The 27,935-nt window shown below is 42.8% G+C and overlaps 1 protein-coding gene across 1 annotated transcript; it reads left to right on the top strand.

The window, feature by feature from the left end:
• Positions 1 to 2,656: 2,656 nt before the first annotated feature.
• Positions 2,657 to 4,357, top strand: LOC138789320 (piggyBac transposable element-derived protein 4-like). The gene has a single exon (XM_069967924.1). The coding sequence runs from the start codon at positions 2,657 to 2,659 to the stop codon at positions 4,355 to 4,357; it is 1,701 nt and encodes a 566-aa protein (XP_069824025.1).
• Positions 4,358 to 27,935: the final 23,578 nt, after the last annotated feature.

The following is a 27,935-nucleotide window of genomic DNA, read 5'->3' as shown; positions in this document are numbered from 1 at the left end:
ACTCAAGGAAAGCTGGGTAATGATCCTTCTAGGAGCTGTAATAGTGGCCATTTTCTTGTGACTCAGGTAAAACTGAAACTTAAAGAGGTATTCCAAACTCAACTATTACAATTAGACTTGTAGGGCTCATCAAATTATTATTTTGCTAATACATTCATTTAGCAAACTTGCCTCCTCCTCCTGATATGCTGCTCTTCCTCTCCCATTGTTGTCATCTAGGTTACTGATCACCACTCTGCTCTAAAAACAGTGTTCTGAATAGTGTAAATACAGCTATAGTGTACATATTTATATTTATTATATAGCATATATACATTGTATCTCAATATATCTACATTATAGCTATATATATATATATATATATATATAGATAGATAGATAGATAGATAGATAGATAGATAGACAGACCACTGCTTTTAGAGCAGAGTGGTGGTCTGTAACCTAGACAACAATCTGACAATGATGGAAGGGAAATAGCAGTATATCTGGAGAAGGAGACATGTTTTCTAAAAAAAGTATTTGCGAAATTATTTAACCTGACAGGCCCTACAAGTATAACTATATTAGTTCAGATGGGAATACCCCTTTAAGGAAAACACCCTTTTAAGAAACAACTGCTGTTTGAACAATGTACATAGAATTATTGGGAATGGTATAGATAATTCATCAAATGACAATAAAAAATAAATTGTCTTAACATAAAAAAAAATTAAAACCGTGAAAACAAATTGTTTCTGCACATTAAAACCTGCTGAGATTGTCAACTGGAAATTGTGATGTGCAATGGGAAAATTAAAACTATTGATTTTATTCTGCCAGTTTGTGAATATCAGAGATCTAATTTGTGTTTGCATTTACCGCTCTGTATCCCTGGAGGTCACGATGTATATATCCCGCAGAAGCAGTCTCCCAGCCGCACAATGAATTGATTTAAAGTGAAAATCCCTAAATAAATATACCCATTAATAACCCAGGATATACGAGTGTATTCTCCAGACCGTGCTGAATGTCATTAATCTGTTCCATATATGTACTTAGATGTTATATTCCTTTACAATACGGGGGAAATCAGCTAATGAATACACTTATTCCTACACAATTGTGGTTGTTAATTTTAAAAATATGTTTTCTTGTCACTTATAAGCAAAGCAGGGGCACAATTTATGCCTTTAATTAAAATAAGCATAGATAGAGCCAGCTTATTTATACCCCAAGTCCTGGGGAATTGGGATATATGAAGGGGAAGATCTACCATAGTCTTTGAGTGAAGCCCTGCAGGGCCTTTCATGCAATCGTCATCCATACTAAGATGGGGTCTGTGCAGAGGGGGACCCGAAATCCTTGGCTATCAATGCAAAATCTATAACAGGGTCCCAACTACCATGTGCCATTTACAGTTATGGTGTCTTATTAAGCTGCAGAGGAGCATTTGGGACCCTTCGGGATACTGCTGCTACTGCTGCTTCTGTACCCTGAGCACATCTGCCCGAGTCCGTATACACCCTAGAGGCAGGCTGTGCAGATGTTATTGGACACATTAAAGTAGGATAGTAGGAAGTTCTGGGCTGGAAGACAAACAAGCCCAAAAGGGCCCAATAAAACCCCCATCACCCCATACTGGGTCTCTAATTAAAATGTTTTACTTTTACTATGAATTTGCAAGCATCTCATCAAAGCTGCCTTATTGGGCCTGTACACCAATGTTGTGACAGAGGCAAGTAAATCTGTATACGTTGCTGACTGACTTCTTAATATATCTTTATATGTGTTACAGACCCATTTTCCACTATAGAGCTCACACATCACCATAGAGTTAAATGACAAAATTCTGGCTCCTTGAAGCCATCACTATGGGGGATTAGCTTAGGAGCTTACTGCATGCAATATTGATCTTATGGTAAAAAGGTCTGAAGTTAGTTCCTAACCTCCAGGACCGGCCTTAGAATGCGTATTGGGGGCCTTTTAGGCCCCCATGCTTACTTTTTTGCTATTATCTGCAAAATTACTTAAGTTAGACTTTTGAAACTCCAGGTAATCCTCAAGTATGTCGTTTTTGGTAATATCCAGTTGTTCATATAATTTTTTTCATAGGCATTTCGGTGTAACAATGCTTTTTTTGTGAAAACCACATCTGTACGTGTTGGGGGCCTTTTAGGCCCCCATGTATATTTTATCATTTTCTCAGTAGTGTTTGTGTCTCAAGTTACTTTATTTGTACTCAGTAATGCTGGTGGGGGGGCCAGGGTGTGGATAATGCCATATGAGGATGTCATGTGATTTTGTGAGGGAGTGGTAAGGCCATGACATCATCTCAGGTCCTTCGGAATACAGTAATGAGCTGTGTATAGAGTAATGACGACAGTATACACTGTGAGCTAATTGTGAAGGACCTGAGATAAGATAAGATGTTGAGAGGAAGACTGATTCAGTTTCAGTTTCTCTGATTCTAAGAAGCCTGCAAATGGTAAAGCTATTGAGCTAAAGACATCCAGAGAATTGTACACCACCTAAAATAAAGTATAAAAGGTAAGAGCTGCTGAGGGTGAGAGGAGGGAGGGGGCACATTACCCTTACAGTGTGTCACACACAAGCAAAGAGTGGACAATCTTGATTGTGTTCATTGTTTTTTTCATAGTTTGCTAACATCTAGTCAGCAATGGCGCAGTCTTCCACCAAGCATCTGACTGACCAAGAGATTGAAGCAATTATGTTTCAAAGTGATGATGAAAGTGAACTATCTTTGTCCGATGACGAGTACCTGCCACCAGAGAATCAAACATCCTCAAGTGATTCTTCTTCTTCTGATGATGAAGAAGTGAATACAGTGGATCCTCAAGAAGTGATAAGTAGAACATCCAAAACGAATATTTTTTGGGACAGTAAACCTACATTAGTCGGACGTACTGCAATCCATAATATTGTGAGACCGGCTCAAGGAGCCGTGGGAAGTCCCAGGTACTTTTCCCCTAAAGACGTATTCTGTACTTTTTTTTCTGACAATATGGCAGAAGAGGTCCTTTTATGTTCAAACCTAGAAGGAAGACGTATTGCTTCTGCAAAAAATAAGTCCTGGAAAAATATCTCAAAAGAGGAACTTTATGCATACATTGGACTTTTACTGCTGGCAGGAAGTCAAAAATCGTATGATGTTCCTATACGAGAATTATTTCTGGACCCACTTTCTGATCCACACTATAAGGCGACAATGTCAGTGGACAGATATGAGGAAATTAGAAGACATATTCGATTTGATGATAAGCGAACACGTGCATTGAGGTTTGAAACAGACAAATTAGCCCCTATCAGTTATATTTGGAACATATTTATCAAAAATTGCACCAAACTTTACAATCCTAGTGCTAATGTTACAGTAGATGAGCAACTTGTACCGTTCAGAGGACGCTGCAAGTTCATACAATACATGCCCAGCAAGCCAGCCAAATATGGAATCAAAATCTTCTGGATGTGTGATTCGGCATGTTATTATGGCATAAATGGCGTAATCTACTGTGGCAAAGAGGTTGGTGCACCAGCACAGAAGGATCTGGGGTCTGAAATTGTCAAAACTCTTGCTGTTCCAATATTCAGTTCAGGTAGAAACATTACCATGGACAATTATTTCACCAATGTTGAACTAGGCAATTTTCTGCTTCAAAAACATATTACACTTGTTGGTACTATCAAGGCAAACCGCCGAGAAATTCCAGAAGCACTGAAACACAATCGTCAGCGAGCACTTTATGAGAGTGTCTTTGGATTCAATAACAAAGCGACTTTGGTATCTTACAAAGCAAAGAAGGAGAAATCAGTGATTTTACTCAGTACCATGCATCACAATTGCAGTATTGACAGCAATGACAGAAAATTAAAGCCAGAAATCATCCTGTATTACAATAAAACTAAAGGAGGTGTAGACAAAATGGATGAGATGGTGGGAGAATATTCATGCAAGAGGCAAACAAAACGATGGCCTGTAGTACTTTTTTCAAATATGCTTGATGTAGCAGCCCTGAATTCATTCATCATTTATACAGAAAATCATCCAGAATTCCATGCACGGAGGAAGGACAGGAGACGCCTATTTTTGAAGGACCTTTGTCATGAGCTTGTAATGCCTCACATGATACAGCAAAGTGACGTGAAAGGCTTGATAAAGCAAACTAAAGAAGCAATGAAACGGTGTGGCGTACAGTTTCAGATGATTCCAGGGCCAGGAGAAAGAAAAAGAAAGCGCTGTTTCATGTGTTCAAGAAACGTAGAAAGGAAAACTGAGAGATTTTGTTCAATTTGTAAGGAAAATGTCTGCAAAGAACATTCTTCCGAAAAAATAACTTGTCAAAATTGTTTGGAAGACTAATAGAATAGAAAAGAAACATAATAGAAATGTAGCTGCAGCTAGTTTGGTATAGAATTCTATGCGTTTTTTCATATGTTTGTGAGAAATTTGGAAAAAAATAATTTTTTGGGTTTTATTTGTGAAAAATTAGTAAAATTTTGTTTACTAGTCATATTTTATTTAGCAGTTTTAAAATAAACTTGTAGAAGTTTTATATAAGTGTGTTTTGCCATGTGATTCGCATGGGGGCCTAAAAGGCCCCCAACACGTTAATATGAAGATTTCTGATGTCACGCATTCTGCCCATTATGACTGAAGGGGTTGCTGCAATACAACATAACTTTTATATGTTTTATTAAAGCCTAAGACCATGTTCACACAACGTATATTTTCGTAAAAGTACGGCCGTTGTTGCCGATTGCAACAACGGCCGTGATTAATACGAAAATATTCGTTACGTGTCCGTCTATAGAATCCCTGACATGTCAGTTTTCTGCAGCCGCTATTCATTGAATACAGGCCGCAGAAAACCCTGTCAGTGCACACAGTGGAGTGAGCGGCTCCGGCCGCCTGCTCCATTGTGTCCAGTGGGGAGTTCTGATGCGGGTGCGCACGGATGTGCCTGCCTCAGAACTCTGCAGCGCTAAAGATCATCCAGCCAGTACTACAGTACCGGCCGGGATGATCTTTTCTGAACGGCCGGTCTCATACAGCGTCTGAACATAGCCTAAAGCGGTAGCCTGAATTGAACATTTTGTGTAAACATTTGCTCAGCCTGGTAGAAAACATAATAATACCCTATTCTTAAAAGGATATTCCACTCAAACATAACTTTTGATATGTTACTGCCCTTAGTGAGACTAACAATTCCTTCCATACTTCCCATTATCTATTCAGTTCTGATCTGCTGCTTTCTGCTGAAGACACAAAATTCTGTGTGTGAGCTTTTCTTTTAGTCTTCCCTCCTCCCCCTTCCTTCTTAGAGAGCTGATGTAAAAAAGTCCCTGACTGGCTTTATCTGCAACATTGTAGTTTCTTTGTAATGCTGGGAGGGTTATCCATAGTGAAATTATCAGCAACTTGACCTTAGATTAACCCTCCCAGCATTACAAAGAACGTACAATGTTGCAGATAAAGCCAGCCAGGGACTTGTTTACATCAGCTGTCTCAAAAGGGAGGGGGAGGAGGGTTTGTCATCATGAGATCCATCTTTTGCATATGTTCTGGAGTTGCAGGGAATTGGAAACTTCTAAGGGGTGTTCGCTGTAACTGGGTGGTGTGGGTGAGGTAAGTCACACAAACTCAGATTGGAGGACTATATATTACTGGGGATTCAGAGAGTACTCTATCAAGTATGTAAAACCACTGCATGTAAGTAGATTTAGCCGAACCCTCCCATCCTCTCTAGGTTTATGTGTAGCATAAATGCTGTTTTCTACCTTTTATATAAATGTCCCCATGAATTAATTTTGGGTCATTGCCCTGATACCCCTTGCCTGCCCTTTGACATTATTTTTCAGATTTGAATTACCCTGTGCAAATGTTGTTCTGACATTATTGCTCTTGAATAGTATATGTAGTGTTGACTTTCTTAGTGGGTTGTGTCCATTGCCACCAGACAGATGCTCTCTCTCTTTATGGCTGTATACTTTGATCAGTGTCTGCTGTATGAACGATTGTACTTTTTCTTGCCTTTCAGGTTATTATTTCAGGACAGTAGGGTGACTGTTTCATTATAACTCAAGAAAACACACACAGCTACCTCTTGTTGTCGTGACTGTGATATCACTGTGGTCTTCCTGAATGTTGTTAATCGCATTAAAACTTTATAGACAATGATCTTTAGAGGTGCAGAGGTGGGCCAAAGCGGCAACAATTGCTGTGAATAGCTATAAATGGCAGAACATTATTTGGCTCCCAATAAGAAGACTGACTTGTCTTGATTGTTTGATCTAGAGAAGTTTTGCTCCTTCAATCTGCTGCAAAACTCATCAGATCACCATAGGGTTCTATGTATTTCAATTTAGATCAGTAGAACCATTGGAGGACCAATTTTTTTGTGTTTTTTTTTTTTTACAATATGGATGCTAAAATACTCTCCACTTACAGCAGTGTGAGGACAACCTAGAGCTTCCTATTTATACCATGTCAACAGAGTCTATTTACTAGATGTTCTTTCTAGAAAATCCCACATATATGGTACAGAAATCTATGGACCTCCATTACCCAACTTGAAACAGTACAAAAATGTTCAAAAGTAGGTATTCAATTTAAAGTGTACTTAAATTGCATTAGGTATGTTGTCCATTTTGATTTTCATTGCGCTGCTCCAGCAGTTCATTTAGTGCCCCATGCTTATACTTCTGCATTTCGCTCTGAGCTTGTTAACGAGCCTTTTTTTTATTAGTTAGTTTACTCATCTGTAGCATTACACGGCTGCTGGCCAATCAGCTTTCACTGGGACAACTGACATCACTTCCAGCATTTGGTCTATTTTTGCGGTTTCTAAGGACCAAATGACCTTAGTGATGGAGCCTCGACTGCAGTTTTCTAGTAAGTGAGACACCTAGTGGCTGAATGTATAACATTGTATTTCATATAGAAAACAGGCAATAAACCAAGTAAATTTCAAAGATGTAGCATATCCCCCCCAATGCTGATTTAAGATGATTTTTTAGTAATAAAAATGTCCATTTACCCCTGCTGATCGCTAAATAGAGCCAGGAAAAGCGTGCTGCTGAGAACTTTTCTCCCACTTGCTGTATGTGCGACACAACTATCCTGTCTAGTGATCTGTGGGAGTCTAAACACTCAGACACCAACAGATCGAAGCTTTTAACATGCCTCTATTAATGTGAACATTTAAAATTTTTATTAGCTATAGAGTGGTTATTGTAAATCTTCTGAAAATGAATATGTTCCTTAACCCAAATCAGTTAACTGGTTTGATGGTATATACTGACGTGACTGTAACTCCAACCTGGATTTGGCCATCCAATGTTTATGAATGAAATATTCTTCATAGGCGTCATTCTTAAGATTACATAGGTTCAGATCATTAATGGCTGCCCCCTCTGGCTACACTTTACTTTGTCTGTTCGGAGCTGTCATAGATTCCACTACTTTCATGTTCACACAATAAAGCACCGAGAAGCATTTACTGTGTCTCCTTGAGGATTAGCCGAGCACAGTCATCACAGGAAATTATTTGATCACTTAGCTTCTTAAAAAATTTTTTTTTCAATGTCATGCTGGGTTTTTCAGTAGTTGTGAGGTGAGATTTCTTATTTTTTTTTCCTTTTAATCTTCCTTCCTTATGTTCAATAGTTTTATCAATGTGTAAGGATGAGAGCAACAGAATTTTAATGAACAAAGGAGAAGTGGCTCATTTTTTTAATATTTGTAATATTTTATACATTAGACCACAGTGTAAAAGTTTTTTCCTTTTTTTTAGGTATAAAGAGAATGAGTATTAGGTAGATCTGCATATGGAAGAGACTGAGTGCCATAGATCTTGCTGCAATTCCAAAGCAATTCTGCATCAAAATTCACATTTAGATTCTGCCTGAGGTTATCAATACCACATCCACATCCACTTATATTGTACCATACATTGCTGTAAATTTATGGAATCCACATGGCTATAGCTGCTGATAATGTAGTATCCCACTAGGATTCCTATAAAGGGTGTGTTTGGGTCTTTTATGTGTTTTTATATAGTAACACTTTTTTAGGCTATGTTCACACAACGTAAGAGACCACGGGTCACGGAACGGCCGGTCTCTAAAAAGATCATCCTGGCTGGTACTGCAGCACCGGCCAGATGATCTTTTCGGCCCCAAAATTCTGATGCGGGCGCATCCGTGTGCACCCGCATCAGAACTCCCCACGGCACACTATGGAGCGAGCGGCCGCAGTGTGCACTGACATGGTTTTCTACGGCCGCTATTCACTGAATAGCGGCCGCAGAAAACTGACATGTCAGTTGGTTGCAGCGCCGCTAGGGATCCCAGCTGGAGCATATACTATGTGTATATGCTCTGGCCGGGATCCCATAAACAGCAATGCAACGTATATGCTCATAATAATCACGGCCGTTGTTTTACGAAAATATATGGTGTGTGAACATAGCCTTATAATGTTTCCCTAGTCATGAGCATAGTAAGAAAGTCTACAGATCTGCACCCCAAAATCAACCTATGAGCTGTTTCCTATAAAGCACTGTAAGATTCCTCAAGTTATCAGAGTGTCTGGTCTCATCCTTGCATCTGACCATCATGGGAACACCAAAATACCATCAGTCCAAACACAGGGTGTACCCTGGGGTTCAAAATCACCACTGATATTGTAGAGCCCCCCTTGTACTGTGCTAGCTTATGGAAGGGTGGGAGAGCTCTTGGACCACTAGAAACAACTATCCTCATCATCTCACTAGTACAACCTTACACTATTATTATCCAGTGGCTCATACTTCCCCAATTTTCCAATAGGAGACAAGTACAAGATCTTGCAGAGGAAGGGGAGGGGGCGATCTACGTGCCTCCTGAGGTTCTCTCTATCCTTTGGAGCCACCAGAGAAAGCCGAGAACAGCACGCAATTTATAACAAAGGAGTGGTGTCACCGATAGAGAGATCCCGCTGGGGCAAGGAGGACAGACAAGAATTTTTAAATTGGAAAACCCCTTTAAATGACTTTAGGCCGTGATGCCTTAAGTCACTCTTCTACATATGTGTTATAACATAATAAATGTAGGGTTGGTTTTCAAGTGGAGCTTCAGGTTATGTCTCTGCTTAGTGCTTTCATTAGGGAGCGGTCACTGCATATAAAGTCATTAAGCATCAAGTGAATTCTATGGGAGTTGTACATACATGTGCCATTAGCTTTCAAAAGGATGCATAAATCAATAGTACAAGCAAATGAAGAAGTATAATCTATCTTAGAAAAAAAATCCTTTTTGGCAGACTAGATAGACTCAAGGAACAGGTTACATGTTGCTTATCAAAGTTGATGGGGGGGGGGGGGGTGGAGGATTTAGCTAAACAGTGAGACTGAAGCAGAGAGACACAGAGAACTTGATGAAAGCTTTAGTAGGTGTTCTATGCTAACCCAGTTTTTGATTTAAAGCTTACAGTGTTCAAATACTGCTCTCTAATGTCCTTCGTGCTGCTGATGCTTCTGATGGTGTGCTATAGAGACGTCAGAGAGCAGGGTCTCCTTTCCTGTGTGTGTACAGTGTATTGGAGACATAGGGAAATAAAGTCTAAAATAGAGTCTAAAGAGGCAAAATCTTGTGAAAATTGCAACACATATTGTTTTATAATGGTCAGTTTTATTTCCCAGCTTAGGGCCTGTTCACACTAAGCAAACTAGGCGAAATCATGCCTGCCTTAGTGTCAAGCAGTGTGTCTATGGGAGGGCTCACGCGCCTCCACTCTGCTCTGCTCTCCACTCAAAGAATTAACATGGATTCCGCCGAATTTGCTCAGTGTGAACAGGCCCTTATTCTGGAAAATCAACTGAAAGATCATGCTTTAAATTAGAGCTCCGTCTCTGAAAAAATAGAATTGCATCCCTTTTGATAATACATTAGGGAACTGATCTGCACATAGCTAAGGCAATGATGATCTAAGTTAAGGTCAGTAAAACCCACAGTCTAATTAGGATGTTGTCGTCAATACAGATGAAAAAATTAGGGACGAGTGAATTTTTGAAAAGTTCGGTTTGGTTCGATGCGGCGAATTTTCGTGAAGTTCGAATTCGTACGAACCAAACCTAAAACGAACCTTGCTATAACGGCTGAATAATTGCAGCTACAATAGTGGGAGTGTGATAGGGTATAGTTTCGTTTAGTTGCAGTTGCTATTACAATGAAAAAAGTGGAAAAAATCAAAGTGCAGAAATAGTGAAAAAAATTGTGACTAAAAAAATAATAATAATAAAATATAGTGAATAAGGCTATGTTCACACTACATAAAAGTACGATGGCAACAACGGCCATACTTTTTGCGAGGTTGAACAATGCCTTATTTTTAATGGGATCCCGGCCAGAGCGTATACACATCGTATATGCTCCAGCCAGGATCCCGTGCGGGGCCGCAAATAACTGACATATCAGTTTTCTGCGGCCGCAATTCAATGAATTGCGGCCGTAGGAAACCCTGTCAGTTCACACAATGAAGCGAGCGACTCCAGCCGCTTGCTTCATTGTATGCTATGGGAAGCTCTGATGCGGGTGGGCTGATGCGCCCGCATCAGAGCTCTGCGGCCAGAAAGTACCTGCCGGGCAGAGACCGGCCATTCCGTGACCTGGACGATCTAATACGTAGTGTAAACATAGCCTAAAAGTGCAAAAATAGTGAAAAAAAGTGGAAAAAAAAGTTAAGGAGGAGAAGGCGGCAGCACTTGATTGCACCCAGGCCAGTATTGTTGAGAAGAGACAAGTTAAGGAGGAGGAGGAGGCAGCAGCACTTGATTGCACCCAGGCCAATATAGTTGAGAAGAGACAAGTTTAGGAGGAGGAGGAGGAGGAGGCAGCACTTGATTGCATCCAGGCCAGTATAGTTGAGAAGAGACAAGTTGAGCAGCAGGAGGAGGCAGCACTTGATAGCTCTCAGGCCAGTATTGTTGAGAAGAGACAGGTTGAGGAGCAGGAGGAGGCAGCACTTGATTGCACCCAGGCCAGTATTGTTGAGAACAGACAAGTTGAGGAGAAGGAGGCAGCACTTGATTACTCCCAGGCCAGTATTGTTGATAACAGACAAGTTGAGGAGGATGAGGCAGAACTTGATTGCACCCAGGCCAGTATTGTAGAGCAGCAGGAGGCAGCTTATGAGAAACAAACTTTTTTTGTTGTTGCGGCTAAACAGGGTTGATGGCACCCAGCAAGGCAGAAATAGACAGGTTTTGTGGGGCGCTGGCTTAGCGTCACACTCTATGGAGAGCTTCAATAAGTTTTGCTGCTAAAGGTTACTTCACCAATAACAGCTTATGAGAAACAAACTTTTTTTGTTGCAGCTAAACGGGGTTGACGGCACCCAGCAAAGCAGAAATTATGAGGTTTTGTGGGGCGCTGACTTAGCATCACACTCTATGGAGGGCTTCAATAAGTTTTGCTGCTAAAGTTTACTTCACCTATAACAGCTTATGAGAAACAAACTTTTAAAAAAACTTTTTTGGTTGCAACTAAATGGGGTTGACGGCACCCAGCAGAGCAGCAATGTGTAGCGTGTACTCTCAGTCACGGGACAGGAGCTGGTTCAATGCTACCTGTCCTGACTCTTTTCTCCCTAGATCTCACTATTTTTTTTTTTTATTTAGATGCCTATCTCTCCCTCTCTCTACCTATCTCTTGATTTCTCAGCCTCTTTCCCTATCTATCACATTATCTTCTATATCTAGCTTTCCCTGGATCTTGCTTTTTTTTTTTCTCTTCCTCTCTCCTGCTTCTCTCACTAACACTTTCTATTCCTTCTCTATCTCTCCCTGTATCTATCTAGTTGTTTGGCTATCTATCTCTTTTCCCTCTCTATCTAATATGGAGCTCCTCTCTCTGTGTAGTCTGGCAACACACTGACAAGCTGCTGACGCTCTGAGGCACTTCCTGGTGCTGGGGAGTGACGTCACACATCTTGATTTTCACAGAAAACCAGGATACAAGGGATTATAGGAGTAATAATCCCTTGTATCCTGGTCTATTCTGTGAAAAATTACAATTTTGCGTCGCCACTGTTATTTTAACCAGATTCATAACAAACTTTCTCAAAGTTTGGTTCGCTCATCCCTAGCAAAAATACATCTTATTAGCGTTATGTAGTGTTAAAGTAAATATTCAACTTTAATCATTGTGTATTTTTAGAACTAAAAATCAGTACTAATTAATTTTTTAACATATTTTTTACCTCCAGAACAGTGTGTTAATCTGACACACCAAATCTTCTGCATAGACCTGGACTGAACAGGTAACATGCTCGCTACTGGCAGCTACCACTACAGGAAGCTTAGCATCTCACCACAGACTGATTCAGGCTGGGTTCACTCACAGTATATTTCAGGCAGTATTTGGTCCTCATCTCAGGCCCTCATAGCAACCAAAACCAGGAGTGGATTGAAAACACAGAAAAGCTACGATCACATAATGGTGAAATTGAGTGGATGTCCGCCATATATCAGTAAATAACTGCCATTATTTCAATACAACAGCCGTTGTTTTAAGATAATAGCAAATATTTGCCATTAAATGACGGCCATCAACTCAATTACAACATTATGTGAACAGAGCCTTTCTGTGCTTTCAATCCACTCCTGGTTTTGGTTGCTATGAGGACCTGACATGAGGACCAAATACTGTCTGAAATATATTGTGTGTGAACCCAGCCTTAATGTATAAAAAGTATGCAGTAAACTCCTAAGCGCCACCTAGTGGTGAGCATTCACTTTGAAAGTATGATAAAATTGTTATATTCTTTAAACTTTGTTTTGTGTATTTAAATATTTTTGTTTTATTTCATAATATTACTTTGCAATGTATTATTATTGGTGGTAATAATAATAATAATAATAATAAATACTGGTAGAAATACATGTAATAATAATGTAAAAGCAGCAGCATTTCAGAGTCATAACTTTCACAGCCGGAGTGTTTTACACAGCCGGAGTGTTTTAATTATGTCCTAAGCTTCAGATTTGCTCCGTGCATAGAAATGAGATGGGAAATACATGCAGAGTGAATGTCATTAGGCACAATTGGATTTCCACTTGATAATTTACTAAAAAAAGGAAATACTGATAATCACCCCCCGAAGGAAGGAAAAAACTGCAAAACGAAAGAGCCAACAACAGGCTGCAGTATCTTGTAATCATTCCAGTACATAATGCAGCATAGAAATAAAATACTTCAGCAGGATTTTTAACTAAAAAGGAAAGAAATGTCCCCTTAAATAACCCAAATAAAATACATGGTTGGTGGGAGCAGAGATACAGCTGTCATTATAGGCCGTGTTACTGGTTGAAAAGCCTAGATAAGGAAACGTATGAGCCCATCTTGCACATAAAAAAAATCAATTTACTTATGGATAAATCCTGGAGCTGCATCGTAGAGTGCTTCACCCCACGGGAAGCGGGCCGCGGTTCAAAAAAAGGACTGTGGCACCGGCTTCCCTGCGCCAGCGCTGTTCTATACATGTGAAAATCTTAAAACGAATGTACTGCTGGTCAGCTATGATCAGCAAGTGATTTCATATCACTAGGACCTCTGACAATCTGAGAATCATGGGGCTACTGTGCTGGTTTAGTGCTGTGATCCCTTCACTTTTATTGCATCCGGGCAAGTAGTTTAGTGCCTGGTACCTTCTAACTAGGGGATCAGCAGCAGTTACTTACTTCACCTCTAGATACCCAACAGGGTCCATGGTTAGCAATACCCAATCATCATGACCCTCACAGTTATGGGACTGATTTAGGATTAATGTCTTATTAGTGGTTCAGGCTGTTTGATAAATCTAAGCAGCTTAAAACTGGCTATGGTGCCTTTGAAATGTAGTGATTTGTTGGCCGTGAGAGGTTGCAAAAACACGCAGGTCAACGAGAGCGACTGTGCAATATATGAAGTGCCTTTACATGGCAATCCAATGATGTCAGTTTACAAATCACATTAAAGTGCATACTTACCTAGTGCACTGCCGCTGTGATCCAACATTTTGTTCCTCCGGCTCTTCTGTACAGCCGCTGTTTCTTCAGGACCTTCTGCTATGATGTCTCCCATACACTGTACACACATGATCCCAGTAGCACGCCCTCTGAAGCAGTAGTAGCATGAAGGACATTATACAGCAACAATGAGTAGTGTAGCTGAAAATACAGCTCTGACATGAGATAGAACATCTATTAGAAGCAACAGCAGTGCCACAGGTTGTGATATTACAGCTCTGAACAAATGGGTTTAGGTGCAATACTAGACACAACCTGTGCACAGATGTGGCCATATTATTGAAAGAAGTATCCCACATATTTTAATCTTTAAATAGATTGGACAGGAGAGAAAATGCATTACAGAAACTGTGAGGGTGGGTTCACACTGAGGAATTACAGCGCGTACAGCCGACGGAATTCCGCTGAATTTATCCGCAAGAATTCCTCAGTGTGAACCCGCCCTTACATCTGTCTATGGGGGTCGTCTGCTATTGCAGCCCAGCTCTACTGAGGTGAAGGAGCAGGACTGCAGGACCACATACAACCTGGGGATAGGCCTTGTGCTCATTTAGAACATTTTAGGACATTATACAGCTACAGTATATATGTTGGGACCAATTGCATATTAGGGCCTATGAGGTACAGCAGCATTTATAACATGTACTGGTTCTATATGGCCCTCAGCTACATGTCATCTGGTGGCTTTGAGGCACTCCAGTGTGACCCGGGTTGGCACTATATAAATACCACGTCTGTATCAGTCTGATGCAGTGAACAAAGGGTTAATCTGAAGCCAAAATGATGAATACCCAGACCAAGCAATAAATACACAAAGCGATGTCACCTTTGAACCCTGAAGCCTGTGTGAAGGTCAGAGATTATAGAGGCCGTAATTGTGATTTATGCCATGTCCTCTCAGGAACATACAGACACAGACATTCTTTGTCTCATTTCAAAGATTTTATTATTATTTTTTTTTTGGGAAAATGTCCCGTTCATTAATCCGGTTCTCATACGATCTTGCCATATCCTTTCATAGGGGCTTATAGCTAGAATGGTATCCCCACAACCGAATAGAACATGTCAGACACGTGAACCATTCAGGGGGAGAGCCCCTCAGGCACATTCCCCGAATTATTCTCTTCATTCATTAAACTATTAAGGCAATAGATAGTTTGTTAATACTGTTAGATGGTATATATGACTATTCTTTATCCATTAACATTTGAACATGGTGGCAGATATTTCCTCAGGTAATTCACCATTTCCATAGATTTGAATATTATACATAAGAATTGATATTTTCTCTTTCATATTCTTTCTTACTATTGGGATTATATGAAGGAAATTTTTTTCTCCAGATACAGCACCACCCTTGTCTGTTGGCTGTTTCTGGTATTGCAGCTCAGCCTCATTTACTTGGGTTGGCTGAGCTGCAATACCAGACAATGCCTGGGGACAAAGGTGGCGCTTTTCATCTAACCTTTCTTAACAGTAGCTCCTCTGTTGAGCATGATACTTTCTATTGATGCCTAATTGTGTATTTATACTATTAAACTAGTTGCTAATATGTAGCTATACCCTTTATGTTTTGATCCTGGGTTACAGTTATGTCCAGCGCTGCATTTAAAATAGATGCTACTTGGAGTTTTTTTTACAGGCTTACTTTATCATCACTCACTTGTGCCCATATGACTCTTGCCCTCACTACTCTTTTGTTCAATATCTATCTGTATTGACTTAAGCTTGCTGCTGGTCCCCCTCTGCTGGGTTTTCTGTCTCTGGCTCAGTGTCTGTAGTCTGACTCTGGCCTCTGAAAAGGAGAATTTCGGGCAGGGACTTGCACTTACCTCCCCACTCCAGCGCTGGTGTCCACTGCCCTCCGCTACGGTCCCCCGATCCCTGGCCATAGAATAGCGGCCGCAGAAAACCTTGTCAGTGCACACTATGGAGCGAGAGGCTCTGGCCGTTCGCTCCTTAGTGTGCAGTGGGGAGTTCTGATGTGGGCGGGCACAGATGCACCCACATCAGAACTCTGCGGCACTAAAGATCATCCAGCTGGTACTGCAGTACCGTCCTGAAATTATCTTTTCAGAGACCTCTTACATAATGTGAACATAGCCAAAGGCTGTATCCATGTTTTCTATGACTCCCTAGGGTTGCATCTAAAATCTTCAGCCACAAGGATAGATTAGGTTTCTTATCCATGCAAAGCCGTTTTTCTGTTTAGTTCTGAGCTGGTTATGAAGTTCATCTCTCTGCCGCAACTCTGATCTTCTGCTTCATTTCAGAACTGGAAGAACTCCTCCAGACCCAATCTTCTGCTTACATATCATGTTGCAGAAACTCTGTCAGATCACTCCTTAATGTAGTTGACTAGAATTTTCATCTTCTGCCTTGGTACCTTAAACTGGTATCTTCTTTGCATTTTTCACATTAGCAAACACTAGTGTGAAGGACCAAAAAATCTCTTAAACTCCACTACCCAGTTTAGCCCAACACCAAATCCATAGTAATACTAAGATTCATGACAGGATATATTAGGGTTACGCTGACAGACACACTCTTAACAAGTACTGGCTTTTGCCTTGGAAGGCCCTATCTATCATGTATCAATAGCTGCATGCAAGACTGCATTCCCCCTGTCATGGCCACTGCATGGAAAACTTTAGCTACAAAATTAAGGGGAAAATGTCAGCTAAAAAACATGTCACAAACATCTACGTAAGCAGTGAGACTATCTATACCTTTATGATAGTTGTCCAAGTTTGCAGGCCTCTGACACTTCGAAGCAATAAAAAGCATTTTTAGGCCAAGTTTTCACCATGTCCTTCTGCATGCCGAATGGCTGTCTATTGGTAATTGTGCCTGTCACTTTTACATAGTGCAACATGGACGCAAGTGAGTGTCGATCCTTTCTGAGACACATTTTAGAAGGCACAAGTAATCAAGCGGCTGGGCCACAAAAACAATCACTGCATTGTTCGTACGGCCATAAAATATACTGCGACCAGCTGCTATCTCTAATAGCGAGAATTTTTTCCGCTGCACAAAAGATGTGATCATCCGAGGATTGAGTGTTTTATTGCTTCTTGGCTGATCGCTGTTACTTTTACACAGGCCGATTATATCTGCCAAAGGAGCATTTCTAGCAACCCTCCCTGCCCATAATGGACCCATGTAAAAGGAGCTTTACGTAGTGGAAATAGCCTAAAGGTGATTGCAGCCTCATAAAAGTGCCCATTTATCAATATTGTCACAATAAACAATTAGGAGGTTCATTTATACGACAATGAATACGAATTTAAGTAAAATAAACAAAAACACCTTACAATCTGGCTGGTGACTTGATAGAAATCTATTGTGATATAAATCCATATCTATTTGTCACGTCTTCTATGTCAGACTCCCGCTGGTAGCAACATCCCTGGCGCAATACATTATGACAGACTTCATTACATCAGAATACCTGACTTTTTGAATAGAATTCTCTCTCTGGGTGCCGTTACTGCAGATTATTGCATTTCATCTTTGATATTGGGAATAAATGTCACTTTTTCAAGGATGACGCCAATAGGATAACCGTCCATATCAACAATGCTTTCTGCATCTTTTAGATTAGGATGGAAGTAATAGAAGGGATTACTATAAATTGTATTAATACATATTGAATCCACTGTTCTTATATAAAATCAGATTTCAACCTCATGCTACAAACATATTATCATTTAGTGCACTGGGAGTTAAAGTGCACCTGCAGTATACAGAGGCGGATGTCAGATTTCAGCTGCTTTGTGGTCATTGTTCTCTATGGGGGCTTCAACCCTATTTTATAAATTGTCACATACAGTGGTGAAATAATTAGGGTATTAGGGTGGCAAAATTAAAGTCATACACTAGGCCAGCAATGGGGAATCTTGGATCGTCCAGCTGTTGCAAAACTACAATTCCTATCATGTAATGACAGCCACAGCCAAAAGGTGTCAAGACAATATATAATTGGACATATACACAGATACATAATGTATAGATGCTTTTACCTGCATTCTGTGATGTCCACTTGACATATGCACCAAAAAACAAAAAAACAAACTCCCAGTGAATATTTAAATTATATTATTAGGCTCTTAAGTTAGTTGACAGACGCCAAAGTGTTTCCTTTTGTCCTATGCTAGGCTAGTGTATACTTTTGTTGTATCAAACAGTGAAGTTTGCTTCTTGGCACAATATACATTTTTATTTACAATGGGAGTCTATGTGTAATGGATAACTGAGCGCCTATGCAATGGCATCTGGCAGAAGCATATGTAACAGGTATGTGTCAGGAGATCCTCCAAATATAAACCACTCATAGACACTGCAAAATTCATTGTTAAAATTAATTTATTCTATAGTATTTTTCAAGCTTTTAAATGTAATGTCTCACTTTTATGGTTTTAAAAATAACCTGAAAGTTGTGCAGCTTCCGGCACACACTACCTCTATTACAAGCCAGAAGCTCATAGCTGCAGCCCTGCGGTCCCGGACTTCTCTCCTGCTCGGCGCGATGACATCACATTTGCCACCGAGCAGGGGAGATGTCCGGGACCGCGGGGCTGCAGCTATGAGCTTCTGGCTTGTAATAGAGGTAGTGTGTGCCAGAAGCTCAGCCCGGCCGGCCCCGAAGCTGCATGGCAGGAGACCTGCCTAGCCTGCCTCTGCCCCCCGGATGCTCCCCGGCTGCACCTTCTTCCTCCCAGCTTCTCCCTCTGCACCCACCCAGCTGCTCTCCGTGCCCCCTGGTTCTACCCCTGCCCCCATCTTCTCCCCCTGCCCTCCCAGCTTCTCCCCCTGCACCCCCCCAGGTTCTCCCCCTGCCCCTCTAGCTTCTCCGCTGCCCCCCCAGCTTCTCCCCCTGTACCCCCCCAGCTGCTCCCCCCAGGTTCTCCGCTTCCCCCATCTGCTCCCTCTGCCCCCCCAGCTTCTCCCCCAGCTGCTCTCCCTGCCCCCCACGTTCTCCCCTGCCCCCTAGCTTCTCCCCCTGCACCCCCAGCATCCCCCAGCTGCTCTTCCTGCCCTCCAGGTTCTCCCCCTTCCCCCATCTGCTCCCTCTGCCCCCCCAGCTTCTCCCCATGCACCCCCAGCTGCTCTCCCTGCCCCCCAGGTTCTCCCCTGCCCCCCTAGCTTCTCCCCCTGCACCCATCTGCTCCCCCTGCACCCCCCAGCTTCTCCCCCTGCACCTTCAGCTGCTCTTCCTGCCCCCCAGGTTCTCCCCTGCCCCCTAGCTTCTCCCCCTGCACTTATCTGCTTCCCCTGCACCCCCAGTTTCTCCCCCTGCACCCCCAGCTGCTCTCCCTGCCCCCAGCTTCTCCCCCTGCCCACATCTGCTCTGCTTCCCCTGCCTGTCCCCCTGCCCCCCCCCCCCAGCTTCTCACCCGGCACTCCCCAGCTGCTCTCCCTGCCCCCAGGTTCTCCACTGCCCCCATCTGCTCCCCCTGCCACCCAGCTTCTCAATCCTGCACCCCAAAGCTGCTCTCCCTGCCCCCCAGGTTCCCTCCTGCCCCCATATGCTCCCCCTGCCCCCCAAGCTTCTCCCCCTGCACCCCCCAGCTTCTCTCCCTGCCCCCCAGGTTCTCCCCCTGCACCCCCACGCTGCTCCCCCTGCCTGTCCCCCCAGCTGCTCCCACTGCCTGTCCCCCCAGCTGCTCCCCCTGTCTGTCCCCCCAGCTTCTCCCCTGCCCCCTCAAGCTTCTCCCCTGCCCCCATCTTCTCCCCTTGCCCCCACAGCTGCTCCCCCTGCCCCTTTCACCAAAGCTGCTCCCCCTGCCCCCCATCTACTCCCCCTGCCACCCCAGCTGCTCCCCCTGCCTCCCCAGATTCTCCCCCTCTTCGTCACCCCAGCTGCTCCCCTGCCCTGTCACCCCAGCTGCCTGCCTGCAGATGAGTTGTGGTCGGAGAAGTCTTCATGATGCTGTGCCAGATGGAGAAGAAAGCAAAAAGTGAGCAATGGCAATCGGAGAAGACGTCACCTGTGAGTCATTAGTAACTGCACTGTAATCACTTCTATAGTGTGCAGAGCCTGAGTACCATTGGGGTCTATAAGGGTCAGTGTAATGTTTGCAGTAGTGTACTGACACAGCCCTGCGGTCACTACAGTACCCTAGCGCAAACCGTTAAACTAGGACCCAACTACAAGAGCTGCAGGCACTAAAACTCCCAGCATATCCTGAGGGCTGCAGACTGTCAGTACATGCTGCAGCTGTTGTAGTTGGGTCCGAGGTGCATTATGCACTGGATGCTTTGTGGCATATAAGAATACAGAGATCTATGGGGGCTCAGTGTATGGGAGTGACCCCAGAACAGCACTGATATAGGATAGGGGTAGATGCTTTTGTTCTATCCCCTATTAGGGATGTTCTGGGGTCACTCCCATACACTGAGCCCCTGCAAATCTCTGTATCCTTATATGCCATGAAGCATCCAGTGTATAGAACCCAACTACAACAGCTGCAGGCACTACAACTCCCAGCATGTACTGACAGTCTGCAGCCCTCAGGATATGCTGGGAGTTGTAGTACAGTGTAGACAGATGTATTGCTGGACCTTCAGGGCTGATGGTTGTGACCCACAGATTGCAGCCACCAGGAGACTCTGCACACAGGGATTTATTACAGGGTTATCATCTCAGAGGCTACAACTCCCAGCATACCCTGAGAGCTGTATAAATGTAGGGATTTGTCACACATACAGATGAATCCAGGAGAGGAGCGGGTCAGCATGTCGTGTCTCACTGGTTCTATATTGGCGGGCCCCAAGGATCATTTTCTCTGGTGGGCCCCAGGTACCCCAGTCCGACACTGGACAGAAGCGGTCCCCGAACTAAGACGTCCCCGGCCTCCTTCCTACCTCCATCACATCTGTTTGATGAGAAGAGTGGGCATCAAGCAGAGCGCCACCCAAGTGCCAGGGTATATACCATGCATATGACCTGCCAGTGGGGGGGGGGGGCCTCAGCATCCGAAGTGCCTAGGGCAGCATGCACTCTAAATACTGGCCTGACCCTACCTGGAGCAGTGCCTAATGGAGCATGGGAATCTTTACTCTTAAAGGGAAAGTATGAAGACAACTGCATGGGGTGAGTTCCATCGATAAGGCAGATTTGATTCAATAGTGTTCATTAAAGCGACCCTGTACCCACAATCTGACCCCCCAAACCACTTGTACCTTCGGATAGCTGCTTTAAATCCAAGGTCTGTCCTGGGGTCTGTTCGGCAGGTGATGCAGTTATTGTCCTAAAAAACTACTTTTAAACTTGCAGCCCCGTGCCCAACGGCCGGGGCTTACAGTAATTGTGCCTTAACTTTGCACCACCCCCTCCGTCCCTCCCACCACCCTCTTCACCATTAGGAATGAGACTGGAACATTTTCTCCTGTCTGAACATTGCACAGGTGCCTCAATGATCCAGCCCATGTGCCGTGCTCACACAGCTGATGAATAGGAGACAATGTGCCTAATGATGAAGAGGGCAGGGAAGATTGTGACAGAGAGGTTGTGCCAGCCTAATGCATACAGAATTTAAGCCCCGGCCATTGGGCACGGGGCTGCCAGTTTAAAAGTTGTTTTTAGGACAATAACTGTATATCCTGCTGAACGGACCCCAGGACAGATCTTGGATTAAAAGCAGCTATCTGACGGTACAAGCGGTTTGGGGGGGTCAGATTGTTGGTAAAGAGTTACTTCTGGCATGGTTGTATTCATAGTTAGTTATTTGATCTGGTGGCAGGAGCGACTGCAGGCTAATGTTGGTAAAGCTGAGCAATGGCAGGTACATTTTAAAGTGAGTTTTTCTTTTGGGATCTATACAAATTTTTAATTAAAGAAGTGACATCCACCTACCCCGATTTTCTGGACTACCCGGCCTGTGTTTGTTTTTTACACTTTTAGGACTCATTCAACAAACTTTTCATAAATTTGTGAATAGAATATTCTCAAAATATTTGCAAGGAAATTGTGCAAACAAATTCACCTGGTAAAAAGTTACAAATGATCAATTGGGCGCAAATTTATTTATAAACAGTGCTCTCTGCTGACATCTCTGGCCGAGTCAGGAACTGTCCTGAGCAGGAGAGGTTTTCTATGGGCAATTAGCAAAAAATAATTGCCTTCAATTGATATATAACCTGCAGAGAAAAGACCAAATATTGGTACAGAGGCAGGATAGACCATAGTTTGACAGGAAGGGAGACACCTAGTGGCCATATGTATAACATTGATTTAAAGAGGACCTGTCACCCCCTGTGCCGGGGTGACAGGCTCCCGACCCCTGTTAGATTCCCCTATACATACCTCATCGCGCCGGGTCCTGCTTCCTGAGCCGGTCGGGTGACTGAGATTTCAGCGCGCGCGCTCACAGGAGAGTCAGATGCTCATAGAGAATGAATGGGGAGTCCGATGCTCCGTCATTCTCTATGGGCATCGGACTCTCCTGTGAGCACGCGCGCTGGGCTTCGGGCGCTGAAATCTCAGTCACCTGACCGGCTCAGGAAGTGGGACCCGGCGCGATGAGGTAAGTATAGGGGGATCTAACAGGGTGCCGGGAGCCTGTCACCCCAGCACCAGGGGTGACAGGTTTCCTTTAAACATAGAAAACTTATTGAGAATTGACCTAAGAAAGTGCACGAGGGAGTAAATTTGTTCCCAGACAAAAGTACTCAAGAGGAATGGCATAAGTGCTGATGTAGATAACTGGAGTCCATACCTGAAGGAGCTTCCTTTTACAATAGACCTTTTATGTACATCACTTATTCTAATGGCTGTTTCTGGGTGGAACTGAAAAAAAAGGATATTATATATAGAGCAATCAATAATCAGTTGCCCCTTATACTTTTTATATTTCAGTGCCCCTGGCCTCACTTTGACCATCTGTGATGTGTATGACCTCTCGACCACTGCAAAAGGGCCCAGAATAGCCTGTCCATGCTGAGGAACTTGCTATACCTATATCAGAACTACAGGTGAATCCAGTAGGTAACAAAGCCAACGAAGGATGTTCACAATCCCCTCCATCTGGTATGACCTCTTCAAAGATCACAGGGCACTCATACACCTTTCCAATCCATGTCAATGGGGCAGCTCCTTTCCATTGTGACCTATATATGGGGCTGCTGTAAAGTATATTTCTAAATGCTTTTATGAACAGCTCATCCGAAATACCCCCAGAATAATATGCAAAAATGTTTATAAAAATTATAATTAAAAAATAGAAACACTTTACAAAAAAGAACATATTTCAGCTTTAGGCTATGTTCCCACACAGTATTTTTGCTCAGTATTTTGGTCAGTATTTTTCAAGCAAAACCAGGAATGGATTGAAAACACAGAAAGGCTATGTTCACACACTGTTAAAATTGTGGATGACCGTCATTTAAAGGGACAAATAACAGCCGTTATTTTAAAACAATGGCCGTTGTTTTAAAGTAACGTGAATTATTTGCCATTAAATGACGGCCATTCACTAAATTTAAATAGTTTGTGAACATAGCCTTTCTGCCTTTTTAATCCACTCCTGGTTTTGGTTGAAAAATACTGACCAAAATACTGAGCAAAAATACTGTGTGGGAACATAGCCTTATATAGTAAAAAGAATATCTTGGAGATACATTCTCTTTCTCATGTGAAAGAACACAGAAGACCATCTCTGGTTCGCGACTAAATGCCCTTTCTGACTCCTCCAGCCTTACATCCTCCTAATGTCGTTCCCATGCAGCCTTACATCCTCCTAATGTCCTTCCCATGTCTCCTGGGTTGCCCCACGTCTTACTTGGGTTCAGACTTGAGGAGGGAAATTCTCCACCATTATATTCTCTATCTCGTACCATCCAGCACAGTCTACACAAACAATCTAATTAAATTCCCATCACAAAGATGCAATTATTTCATGCACTATCTACAGCACTATGTTAACTAAACGCAGATTCCAACCTGATCCTCGGGGACCTATTGTGCCAGTAACATTATTCCCACTAATTTCCCAAAAGAGTGAACATGGATGGGATTTAATAATTGATTAGAGTTTCTCTATTTTATATTGTGTATCAATATGAATTACTTTGTTTAGCTCAACCTAGAGCTCAAGGAACTAAATGCAGGACTAAGCAAAATAAGACGACTTTAAACCCACCTATAAAAAGCAGATTTACAACGCTGATTAATAATTTAATTGACTGAAATCTATATGCTCACTATAAACGGAATAAAAAGGAGGGTATTCAAGAAAAGAAGTAAAATGTATGGAAAACGCCATAAAGAAAAAGGAGCAGAATTATCTGCAGAGGTTCTGGTTATACTCGGGCCCTGGAGATTACAAATTCACTATTCCTCGAGGTGAGGGCAAAGAGTTGAGGTAAGCAAACTTAGAGCACGCTCAGGTTCGTCTGCACCCCAACACGAATATTACCAGTGGCTGAAGAAGTTGGATGCAGCCCTAAGGAGTCCTGAAAAACATGAATACTGCCTATGGTTGTATCCATGTTTTACAGGTAGCAACAATGGACACAAATGGAGCTTGGCAGACCTCATTGACTTTAAAAGGAATCCATCACTAGGTTTATGCCGCCTTAAATGAGGGTAGAATAAACTAGTGACAGAAATGCTGAACAGATCGGTGTATTACTTACATCAATTTGTTCAGCCGTTCTCCTAATATGCAGGAGAATAGGATTCTTGCCACACCCCTCCCTTGCCCTCCAGCTGCCGATTTACAGTTGACTGCCTATATACAGCCTAGATAGGTAACTGCCAATCAGCAGCTGGTGGGTGGAGTTTTCTGCTTCTTATGAATATTGAGGACTACTGGGCTCATGCACATAATGGAGAGGACTACTTATTCTCCATGTTATTCAGGAGCATATCTCTGAATCAGCTGCACAGAATAATGTAAGTGATAGATCATTCTGTTCAGCTTCTCTGTCAGTAGTTTATGCTACCCTCAGATAGGACACCATAACCTACTGACTGAGTCTTTTTAATGGGATCCATTGGGTTTTCTGCTCATGTCCATAATTTTACAGTAGACCAAAGGGACAAAAAAAATGCTGCTTGCAGCTTTTTTTTGTCTCGCAATTCTAAACAGATTTTTCAGTGGAGGCTCCGAACAAAACCTCTGAACCAGTGTGAACATAGTCTAAGATTTTGTACAAGGCTAGTTAAGAGGGGGGGGGGGGGGGGGGGGGGGGGGGCTCAGCGGAGAGGACACACGCAACTTGGCTGTGACAGACGGCTGTCTGTATAATTTCTACAGGCTACCATGCTTTAAGTCCTCCCCTCCTTTGACTCAGTGATGGCAGTAAGCTCAGGAGGGAGGGGAGTGCGGAGGATGCCCATTATATAAATGTACAGTAATGCTGTGCATCCTCCATTCCAATGCTACTGAACATTTATTCCCTGACTAAGCACCATAGCAATTGCATGGTCTCCCTCTACAGTAAGTACGCCACTGACTCCAGGGAAGCAGTAACCTGGCAATTCCCTGTGGGAAAGTCTATACTTACATGATGGGCATAAGTCTGGTGAACTCGCATTCCCTTAGATTTAGGAGAAAGAATTAAATGGAAGAGACATTTCTCATGGAGAAGAGGAATGGAAAGGAATAAGAAGGGAACACGAGAGGAATAAAGGGGGGAGAATAGGAGAGAAGAAAGCCACATAGCAATCTGAAATTCAGTTTTCTTATGTTCTGTGAATAACTTTTTCAACCTTAAAACTGAATAAATGAATCCAAGATTTGCTATCTTTCTTGTTCAGCCAGTTCTGTGCTTGGAAAGCAATATCTTACATTTGGCATATGTTTTATGGGAAAGGATTGATGCTTGAAGTGATGACACAGTGGGTGCTCTGACTTGCAAGTCTCTGACAAGGATCTAAAAATGCTACAAAGCCGACACCTGCTGAGACGCTGTTGTAGCACTAGTCTCTTTTTTAGCAAAATTAGGATTTATGGCTTGTGTGAGCTGTGCAGACAGTCTAATAACTGTGTTTTATTGTTTTGTGTATATTAGACACAATATAAAATGGAAATTGAATCAATATGTTATGCATTATGCATTTTAAACAAAGCCTTATGTTTTGAACCAAAAAAAAAGTGAAATAAATAAAGGAAATCTTCACTTTGTAAGACACTTCTGTTTAGACCTCAATGCACAGTAAGGCATGAATTTTGTAATTTATGGTATAATAGTTTTGCCTTTGTAGGGCGCTGTTCCTATATGTAAACTTATAAGATTCTAAAGGAGGGTCAAGGGCATAGGTGAGAGACCCAGATGACAGAGGATGTAGGAGGTCCCTAGCAGGGGCAGATTAACTTTACCATGGGCCCCAGGCTGCTCACTAAGCTTGCCCTCCCCCCAATCCAATGTAACTATGGCGGCACTAGCTTTAGTCTTTTTCCTCCATAATGCGGCCCATTAAAGTCCTTCAGTATGTTCTCTAATGTTACTGCATTGTCTCCTGGCTACAGTTTTGCCCTGATTTGTGCAAAATTGCAGTTAAAAACTGCAGTTGTCTTGAAGTATTTAGAAGAACGAGTAGATATTGTTTTTTTAAGGGTTGAGGCAGCCTGGCGGGGAGAGAGTCTTGGAGTTGGTGGAAAATATTTGGTAAGTGGGAGGATTCGGTGTGGCATATGGTCCCCTCACCTTTAAAAGATCTTTGGGAGGGGAAAATTACAAGAGACGTGTCCCTCTTGGGGAGTCGGATGGTTAATTTTGCCACTTTGTGGTCCTTGTGCGCCCAAGTCTGTGATTGCAAAGGGTGCCGGTTAGAGGGCAGTTTAGAGGGTCCTTGTTGTGGGTCTTAATGGGAATGTATCTCCTGTTTAAGGGTAACTTCACACATACCGTATCACAGCGGATTTGATATTGCGGATCTGCAGCAGATTAGAGCTAAATAACTGAACACAGCATCAAATCTGCACCTTCAAATCTGCTGCGGATCTGCTGCAGATGCTGTATGTGTCAATGCACCCTTAAACTATGTATTGATACATATTCTTTTCTTAAGGCCATTTCACACTGAGTAATCAACTCTGAATTTCAGCGCTGATTCCTCACTGAAAATTCTGCCCGGAAATACAGTGCAGAGCCAAATTCCATTGAGTTCAATGAAATTTGCGCTTTGCAGTTCACACAGCGGAATTGACACTGGCGGAATCCCATTGAAATGAAATGAGCAGTGAGTTTCTGCTCTGAAATTTTTTAACATATTCACCCATCCACCCAGACCAGTGTTTTTCTCTTTGGCCTCCAGTGACTATTTAGTAGTTAGAAGAGTGCCATAGAGGTAAATCCTGCAACACTCTAGTGAACACTATATTGTCAATAGAGGCTAAAGAGGAAGAAACAGGTCCATTCCTGGCCACAGACAGGAGTGGGGAGCAGGCGATTATTTTAACAACGCATCCCTGTATGCCGCTATATACAGGGTATGCCTGACTGCTCAGCAAAACTGGCACAAGAAAAGCCCCTGAACACCATTAGAAAGCTGAATCTCTACTCCTGTGTTTTTGTGTAGAGGATGGTATGGCATCAGGTTGGCAGCATGTTGTGCAGGTGTTGGTGAGCAAGGTGCTTACCCGAAATATGACCATCCTTGAGTCCTCATGGGGTGGCCTGAGGAGGAAGGGGAGGATATGACCCCATGGTGCTTTCCACCACTGACCAGCTTCTGAGAGGCTATTGAGTCCGACTGAGATGTCCAGGCATTTCAACCTGATCCATGACCACCGTCATACTGGAAGGCAACGTGGAGTGACGCTCCATGTGAGTGTAATTGTGACGCTCCATAGAACCAGGGTGCAGCAGTCCCACTGAGGCCAACCGCCTTTCATGAGCATGCACTTTTTTCCCCATCTTCAGTGGCCCATCACTGGCCAGTGG

Source organism: Dendropsophus ebraccatus, chromosome 4 (genome assembly GCF_027789765.1).
Source record: "Dendropsophus ebraccatus isolate aDenEbr1 chromosome 4, aDenEbr1.pat, whole genome shotgun sequence".
Lineage (NCBI taxonomy): Eukaryota > Metazoa > Chordata > Amphibia > Anura > Hylidae > Dendropsophus > Dendropsophus ebraccatus.
This window is presented reverse-complemented; position numbering and strand designations above follow the sequence as displayed.

What these genes read in the sequence shown, in the direction of transcription:
- LOC138789320 (XM_069967924.1), top strand. Translation starts at nt 2,657, where the DNA reads ATGGCGCAGTCTTCCACCAAGCATCTGACTGACCAAGAGATTGAAGCA.